Source organism: Quercus robur, chromosome 11 (genome assembly GCF_932294415.1).
Source record: "Quercus robur chromosome 11, dhQueRobu3.1, whole genome shotgun sequence".
Taxonomy (NCBI): domain Eukaryota; kingdom Viridiplantae; phylum Streptophyta; class Magnoliopsida; order Fagales; family Fagaceae; genus Quercus; species Quercus robur.
The window spans coordinates 49,892,437-49,901,826 of record NC_065544.1 but is presented as its reverse complement, the minus strand read 5'-3'; the positions used below and the strand labels follow the sequence as shown (position 1 = coordinate 49,901,826).

The 9,390-nt window shown below is 34.6% G+C and overlaps 1 protein-coding gene and 1 pseudogene across 1 annotated transcript; both read right to left on the bottom strand.

Moving 5' to 3' along the window:
• Positions 1-3,094: 3,094 nt before the first annotated feature.
• LOC126705168 (L-type lectin-domain containing receptor kinase IX.1-like) lies at positions 3,095-4,096 on the bottom strand (annotated as a pseudogene).
• An 82-nt stretch (positions 4,097-4,178) lies between these two features.
• LOC126705167 (lectin beta-1 and beta-2 chains-like) lies at positions 4,179-5,018 on the bottom strand. The gene has a single exon (XM_050404098.1). The coding sequence runs from the start codon at positions 5,016-5,018 to the stop codon at positions 4,179-4,181; it is 840 nt and encodes a 279-aa protein (XP_050260055.1).
• Between the last annotated feature and the right edge of the window lie 4,372 nt (positions 5,019-9,390).

The following is a 9,390-nucleotide window of genomic DNA, read 5'->3' as shown; positions in this document are numbered from 1 at the left end:
TCAAAATTCTGTTTGTGAGTGCACATTAATAAAGTTGTCATTGTATCTTAGAAAGCGACCGCCTGAGCCATTTACACCAGCGGATTCATTCTAATGGAGGCGAAATCGCTTCTTAAGGACAATGGATTTAGTTCTGTATCTTGGCGATAAGTTTTACTTAATTTTTAATTTTATACGCTTTTGTACTTGTCTATTTTGCTTATAAGTTAATTTGAGCATATCTTGTTTTATTGATATATTATTGATATTGCTTTGTAACTCTGTTAATCAATTTGGACAATTTTCCAAACTATACTTCTGACAAAGACATTGTCAATTGCATACTAGCTTTCCAAGTCTAAGTATTCCTTGTATCTACGCAAGTCACTAAGTTGTACATGTATCTTACCTTCGGAGCCCTATTAAATCCTATCTCAAGCATTAATTGCTACTTACATTGCATATATGTCATTAGGACGGATTCAGATCCTCTAGATTTCTTAGAGTACTCTACTAGTAGATTTCCTTAAATCTTAACCATTTTTTAATGATTTAATGGTTTAAATTCTGTCATGTCAGCATTCCATTAACAATATTTTTAAAATAATAAAATAATGTTGCAAGCAAAACAATTAAGATTATTGTTAATGGAATGCTAACATGGAAGAATCTAAATAATTAAAAAAATTGTTAAGAAATCTATTTGGTAGAGTACCCTACAAAATCTAAAGAATCTGAATCCCATTAGGACATGTTTCAAACAATAAAAGTATAGTTGTACTCCACTTCATTGAGAGGACTAGTTATTTGTTAAGCTATTATCCCTTTGTTTGGCTCTAATCTGCATATGTTATCTTATGCTTTGCTTGTGTAAGAAAGTACAAAGTTCATACATGCTAAACTTCTCCAAATTGTTCTATGTTTCTTTTTATTAATTACCTTGGTAATCTACGCATCTTGGGAATGGATTTTAGCTCATTTTAATTTACCGATCAGTTATTTGACTCCATTTGTGATATGAATATGAAACCTAGCCAGTGGTATTTTGAGAGAAATTATAAGATCCACATGGTGGACAAGTGATGTGGTCTACCATTCCACTAAAAAACTTCCACTTGTTTAAAATTGTTAATTAGAAAAAAATTTTAAACATAAATTAATTACTGACTCAGCAATTTTAAACAAATAAAAGCTTTTTAGTAGAATGGTGGACAAATGACGTGGTCCACTAGAAGATTCTATAATTTCTCTTATTTTGGACCCACTTGATAAATAATCGTCGATATTTCCGTATTTGGATATGTGGACTTTGGAATCCACTTGATAATAAACCATGCGTAGTTGGCTATGTGAACTATGGACCTTGCCTTAATGTGAGGTAAGGATATTTCGGTTGTATGACTTTATCATTCTATGAACATATTAATTGCTTTTCGATTTGTTGGAATATGTATTGCATATGTGAACTTTGAACCTTTCTAGTTTGAAATTCTGAACATGAGATGGCTCCTTGATATATTAACCCTATTTTTTTTATTTTTTCTTGAGCCATATCAGGTTTGTATCCTTTGGAATTCAATTTATTCCTATATGAATTGTGAGAGCTATCATTGCCTTTAGTTACTTTAATTTGGTACCTTTGAACTCTAATGGGATTCGATTATGTTACGAGTAATTATGAACTTATTAATCATTTGCATTCTGTTAATTTGATAAGTTTTGTAGTTTGAACTTTTCAAATCTTCTTGAAACTTGATCTTGGAAATGTTGCACCTTTGGGGAAACACTGTACACTATTGATTACTTTTGTTTGCATCTGATTCTATTGTTATTTTTCAGCTTCTTGTTTGTTTATTTGCAGGTTCAGCTTCATTTAATTTGAGTTTATGCAATATTTATATATTCACATTCCATGAATTCAATTAATATATTGTTTAGAAATCCTGTTTCCTAATCATTCGGACCATGGAATTAATTACTTACTAAGCTGTGGTAGCTCACTCAAATATTATCCAATTCTTTTTCAAGTTTAAGGCATGAAGTGCATAAACAAGTCTGGGGACTAAAGTGAAGCTATTTGAAGTTAGGAGCTCATTCATGTTGTGATCTATTTATAATCTACCAGTAATTCCACTCAGTGGTAGTTTATACGTTTTGAGTTTTAATGTGCTTTTTATAGTGGAAGGAAAAAGAGAGAGAGAATAAATACTTTTTATTATTTTATTAGGTAGTTTATATTATTTTATTAGGTTGTATGTAAAAATAAAAACTATGATGTAGGGTGAGTTATAAAATAAGTTAATAAAATAGATAAAGTAGTATTTGATGATGCAAAATAGGTTTTTTTTTTTTTTTTTCCTCTTTTTTTACATCCTCATATACTAGTGCTTTAAATGACTTAAGAAATAGCTTGATAATATACGATTTAATATGCTTATTTTCCATATTCTATCGTTACTTGCATCTTCTCCATCAAACCTCAAAATCCTCTTAATTAATGCATCATTTCCATCAAAACAAATATTGTTAAGCAATAAAGGAAAAGTTAATACCGACAATTAAGCTAATATTTTGATTCAAAAAATTGATAAATTAAGCAGTACACGTGCAACTATATATTGTATATCCACTTTGCACAATAATATGGCAATTAAATAGCGGTCAGACTTAGGTCTAAAGTCTAGTAATACTGGACCCCTTAATATGATGACATATGTCCACTTTTAGATATGTGTCACCATCTAGCCAGGTCCAGTGCACTAGATGCACTAGACTTAAACCAAGTCTATTAAATAGAATACCCACTTAACGTACCCATGGTTTAATGCACTAGACTTAAACCAAGTCTATTAAATAGAATACCCACTTAACACAACCATGGTTTTTTAAAAAATCTGAAACTTTTTGCATATAATAGATGATATTGTAATTATAAAAATATATTCAATAACCAAAAACAAAAACAAATAAACAAAAAAGAAAAAAAAAACAATTTTTACAAAGAAGTAGCAAAGGATGAGGAAAGGTGTGAGGAATTGGTGTTGAAACTATAGCTTAACGATTTTGTCATCCCATAATCAGTAGCATCATAGGACACAGAAACGAAGATATAAATTTATTCACTGCTTGAGCAAGATAAGTTGGCCCGGACAGGGAGAACAGGTAAGGGAGCTTCAAAATTAAGTACGCCAGTTGCTTTCCTTATTGAAGGCCTAAGCTTGTAATCCGGATTAGCACACCAAAGCCCAACAATAAGCAACCGTTGCATTTGTTCCTAGTCAAAATGTCCACAGAGTCTTTTGTCAACAGCTTTAAGTAACTCGTCTTCCATGGAGCTCCGGAACCCAATCCAGCATGACCTCCTGATCTTCAGGGGCCATGGGATTGAATGTTTTTCTTCCACAAGCTATTTCCAGTGCAACAATTCCAAAACTGTAGACATCAGATTCCCCGAAAGCCCTATCAGTTTTGAAATATTCTAGAGCCATATAGCCCATAGTGCCTGCAAAATTAGTTGTTTTTGACCCTTTGGCATGGTCCACAAGCCTAGCTAGCCCAAAATCCCCAAGTTTAGTATCAAAATTTGAATCAAGCATAATATTGCTTGATTTTATATCCCTATGCAATACGCATTGTTTCCATTTTATATCTCACTTACCATGTCAATACCCTTTCTTTTTTAAAAAGATGTGAATCTAAGCTTCCATTGTAAACAAGTAAAAGTTCTCTTCTTTCATGGCACCAACAAATGAGTTGCATCAAATTCCTATGTCTCAATTGACTAATGACTTTTACTTCAATTGTGTACTCTTTGATCCCTTGTTTGGACCATTTTGATACCCTCTAATAGCGACAAAGGAGTTTGAGTCCCTAAAAAAAATTTATAAACCCCACCAAATCCTCCTTGACATTGCTTTTCTTTATCGTTGAAATCATTTGTTACATGAGCCAATTCATTGTATGAGAACTTAGGTCCTATTCCTTTTTCAAAATCTTTATTAATGTAGTCATACGGGACCTGACCATATTCTTTATCCCTCCTATTCCTCTTCCACAAGACAAAAAGAACCAAAACCAACCCACCAGCAAAAACAAATCCAGCAACATCAAACGCCATGAATAACTAGAATATTTTCTTTTTCCTTTGGTTGGGGGCTTCTGGGTTGGTTATCATGTCATCATCAGTTTCCCAACTTGAACTAAATTCCCATGAACAAAGGGTATAACTGTATAAGTTGTAGTATATGTTCTATCGCAACTGAGAATCCAAATGTAACCCATTCAGTTAGGGAATTTCTCAAATCAATAATTTGAGAAAGGAACCGCTTTTCAATGTACTGCTTATTATTTTTTCTATGATAAACAGTGAAGATAACACTCAAATTATGAGAACTAGAATTATAACAAATCCAAGCTTCATTTCTTTGCCCTTCCATAATAGCAAGTCTATTAGGCCATGACAAAGTAACAACAGATTTCATGGAATTAATATCAATACCTACGTCCTCCCCAAGTTGATCCCAGGCCTTATTGCTATAGACATCAAACTCCACTGCAACAAAATCATTAGCATCTGGTGTTGTTTCCTGGTCATCGAAAGCAAGACCCAAACCGCCACCTTTAATCACCGAAGGAAGTTGCTTGTCGCATGGTGCAAGGAAGAAAGCAAGCCCATCTGTGTATCTTTGTTCATTCAGCGACTTAATGATAAAGGTAAAATGGGTAGTGAAATCTGTGAGGTTTCCAGATGCCTTGTCCCATAGGTGCATGGGTTTGAAATACGTGGCTCGACCCACAGTAGCTTGACCTACAACCGCTTGCTTGTCGGTCGTGAGCTTGATGACTTGGCCTTCAGCGTAAGCTGATAACTCGTAGGATATGTTAGGGTTACTAGCACTAAAATAAGTATAGTTGAAGGATATAGCACTTGAAAACTTGGTTAGTTGAGAGAAGAAGAAACTGATGATAATGAAGATATAAAAGGGTATGAAAAGCTGTGGGGGTAGGAAATGATTGTGCTTCGAGTTGTAAACAACCATGATTAGTTGGAACTTTTTATCTTGAAGTTGTGAACAACCAGTATTGGAACTTTGTAGTGAGGTTGGGCTAGGTATATTGCAGAGTGTAATTTGAATCATTGTAGATGAAACAATTGGAAGTTTATGGGGGGGAAAACTCTGTCATTATTGGTTAAACTGCCAAGACTTGGAGCTTTCTTATTTGTCTCAACCCTCAAGTCCTTGTTCTTTTAGATTAAAATTGAAAGAACGGGAAAATGACACTAAAAATGACAAATTTTAGAGGGAAATTCAAAGAAGAAAAAATAAAAAAAAACAGAGTAAAAAACACAATTGGGCTAGGACGTTCGCATCGTCGATTACTATTTGCGTTGAAGTAATCGAAATTCTTGTACCTTTGCAAGAGAAACAAGCAACAATAGGAGCAGGTGATTTTCCAATTACAGTTCCTTTGAAGTTGACTCTTTAACTCTTCCACTTAATTCACATGCGATGTGGGAAGAACATGAGCATTGGCAACGTCGAAAGGACATCAGTATTTTGGTTCGTAAAAATCATATAGAATTTTTTGTTAACATTTTTTATAAAAAATTTTATCCTCTCACCTCCACTTTTTCACATCCATTTTCCTTTTTTTTAAACGGGATTTATTACTTTTGTTTCATTTTTTAAATGGTATAGATCAACACATTAATTGTGGATATATATTGTGTAAAATAATAGATGTAAAATAAGTGTAAGATAATGTTTTCTCTTTACTAAAATATCTTTCTCACATAACACTATCTTAGTTTTTTTCTTTTTTTCTTTTTTTCCTTTCACATTGGCCGCATGAACACAAGGTTGGCCTTGACTTACACCAATCACATGTGAGGGGCATGTCTACATATTAATTTAAAATTTCTTAAATGGTAAAAATCTCTTCAAGTGGCACAATATGAGGACTATATTTTTGTAGAGTACCAAAACAACATGTGGACGAAGATGGAAATTCGAGTGGCAATTACTAGTGCATAGTATGAAGAAAAGTGTCGTCAAGATTGTTTACAGGCAATATGTAATGTTAGGACATATGTGAGAATTGTTATAGACATATGTTATGTATATTGGCTAATCTTTTGACAAAACGCAATTTATTTGTAATTTGGTAGATCTATGATAGATTTAGTACTTCAAGGAACAAGAGTTCAAGTTTAGTTTTGAAGCCATACAAATCTATTCAAGAAACAAATGAAGAAGTATTGCTTATTAAAACTCGACAAATAGCTTGACAAAATCATATCTATCAAGGATTAATGTTAAAGCTCGACAGTAGCTCAATAGAAGCTGTATCTGTCGAGAATTACGAAATTAGAATTTTCAAATCTGATTTCACGCATAACCATGTGTATTTGCATAGGATTTATTTTCTCACAACCCTAAACATATATAAGGATTATTTTAAGGGCTGTCACAAGATGATGCAAAAGGATGCAACTTGATGCAAAGTGATAATACCTGCATATTGTGACCGGAGACAATTGGTCCTAGTTCATCTTTCTCTCTGTAGAAGCTACTGCGTCTTTGCGCCAAAGGTTTTGTAACCAAAGAGCTTCTTGATCTTCATTATTGGATAAACTGAAGAATTTTGCAGCCAACATCTTCCTCAAGTTGGTGTTTGTGTCATGTACTTAGATTTGTGCATCATTGGTTAGTCACGTACTGGGAGCCATGCATTGAAAGGAGAGGTTGCCGCTACATTACAAGTCCAATTGAGTATTAGGGTAAAGGTTCAACTGTAGATTGGTATTAGGTACTGGAATTCCTTTTACTTATAACCGCTTGTTTTGATAATAGTGGATTCTCGGGAGTGGTGACCTTAAATTCACCCGATAGGTTTTTGTTTTGGTGGTTTTTCCCATTCGTAAACAAATCACATGTGTCAAATTTATTTTCGCTGCATTTAACTTAGTTAGTGATTTGTTTGTGCTACCACGCTTATTGCATGTAATTGAATCTAATTAATTCACTTGGCTAATTAATTGATTAAGTTACCAAATTGGTCAATACATTCTTCGCCTATCAAGTGGTATCAGAGCAGACACACTCTAATTAAGTTTAATCTTTGTTGTGTGATCCATTGATCCCTATTTGTCATGGGTTAAGGACAGTCACTTATTATACTTCCTTTATTTGATGGCACTAACTATACATACTGGAAAGTACACGTGAGAGTTTTCTTGCAGTCTTTAGATGAGAATGTGTGGCAAACTATGGAGATTGGCTGGACTAAGCCAAAGGAAGCGCCGGCTAATTAGGATGATGCCAAGATCAAAGCGGCAAACTTCAACAACAGAGCATTGAATGCTCTATTCAGTGCGGTCACTAATGAGGAGTTCAAGAAGATATCCTCCACTGAAACCGCTAAGGAAGCATGGACTATCCTCCAGACAACCTATGAAGGGGCTAAGGCTGTCAAGGATTCAAAACCCCAAAGGCTCACTACTAACTTTGAGGAGATAAAGATGGAGGAGGATAAGTCTTTTGATGAGTTCTATGTCAAGCTGAAGAACATAATCAACTCAGCCTTTAATCTTGGGGAAACCATTCCCAAATCCAAGGTTGTAAAAAAGGTACTAACGTCTCTGCCTGAGAGATTTCATGCCAAGATCACTGTCATTGAAGAATCAAATGATATTGACTCTATTCCTTTGACGGAGCTGGTTGGCAAATTGCAAACCTATGAATTGGGTTTGATTAGAATCGAGAAAGGAAGCAAAAGCAAGAGCATGGCACTGAAGGCCAAAAGTAATGAGACTGATGAGTCTTTTGATGATGAAGATTTCAAGATGAAATCCTACATCACTAGATAGTTCAAGAAGTTCATGAAGAATGTCAATGCGAAAAGATTTGATAAGGACCATAAGCAATCTAGTTCTTCTCATTTCAAGAGCCAAGATAGAGGAAAGAAGGATGTTAAGAATAACAGTCAATACACTATTCCCTTCAAACCAAAGTGCTTCGGATGTCAAGGTTTTGGACACATGAAACAAGAATGTCCAACATATCTCAAGTCAGTTGAGAAAAACAAGGCTCTTGCTGCTACCTCGAGTGACACAAAGCCTGAGATTGAGTCAAATGACAGTGATGACAAGGGAATTTTAAATGCCTTCACTATTACAGTTGATCCTACTGAAGGGGTTATAGAAACAGTAGATGATGAAGAGGACTTGGTGGATTCTAAGTTTGAGAAAATGAACGATCAAGATAACATCCATACAGCCTATGCAAAATTGTACAAGGTTTCTGAGAAGTATGAGAAACTGTATAGGCTGGCCACCAAAAAACTAAGTGATGTTGAGCTAGATCAAGAAGAGCTCTCTACCAAGGTTGATGAAGCCAATCAAACCATTGGAGCAATGCAGTTTGAAAACAACTTCCTTGCTGAAAAGACAAACAAGCTTAAAGCAGAACTGTTCCAGATTAGAGTGTTAAGACATATGTGATTTGATGTTAGGAACATATGTCAATTTAGAATTAGCTAATCCTTTGACAAAACGCACTATGCTTGTAATTGAATAGATCTAGGATATGTTTAATGCTTCAAGAAATAAGGTTTCAAGTTCAAATGTTAAAGTCATGCAAGTCTGTCTAAGAAACAAGTGAAGAAGTGTTGGATTTTAAAACTCGACAGCTAGCATCTATCGAGGTTTAAAAAACTACTGAAACCCGAAACTCGACAGCTAGCTTGATAGATGCCCTATCTGTCGAGGTTTATGAAATTCAGTTTTTCAGAACTGATTTCACTCCAATCCGTGAGCATGTGTTTAGGCTTTTTTTTCGAACAACCCTAAACATATATAAGGATTATTTTAAGGGCCGTAAAAGGTTGCGCAAGTGTGAAGCAAAGTTTTGTTCATGCAAATTGTGACTAGAGACAGAATTTACCTTAATTCATCTTTCGCTTAAAGAAGCTGCTGTGTATGTACACCGTAGGATTTTGTGACCAAGGAGTTTCGTGATCTTCACCATGTAATGAATTGAAAAACTTTGCAACCAACATCTTTCTCAAGTTGGTGATCAAGTCGCATACTTGGATCCGCGCATCTATTGGTTAGTCACGTACTAGGAGCCGTGTATTGAAAAAGAGAGATTGTCAATACAGAACAAGTCCAATTGGGTATTGGGGTAAGGGTTCAACTGTAAGTTAGTATAAGGTATTAGGATTCCTTTACTTGTGACCGCTTGTTTTGATAATAGTGGATTCTGGGGAATGGTGACCTTAAAATCACTAGGTGGGGTTTTTGTCGTGTAGATTTTTCCCATTCATAAACAAATCACCGTATCAATTTAATTTCCGCTGTATTTAGTTAATTGGTGATTTTTTTTGTGCTATCATGCATTTTGCATGTTA

Coding starts and splice junctions, on each gene's coding strand:
- LOC126705167 (XM_050404098.1), bottom strand. CDS start 5,018: ATGGTTGTTTACAACTCGAAGCACAATCATTTCCTACCCCCACAGCTT.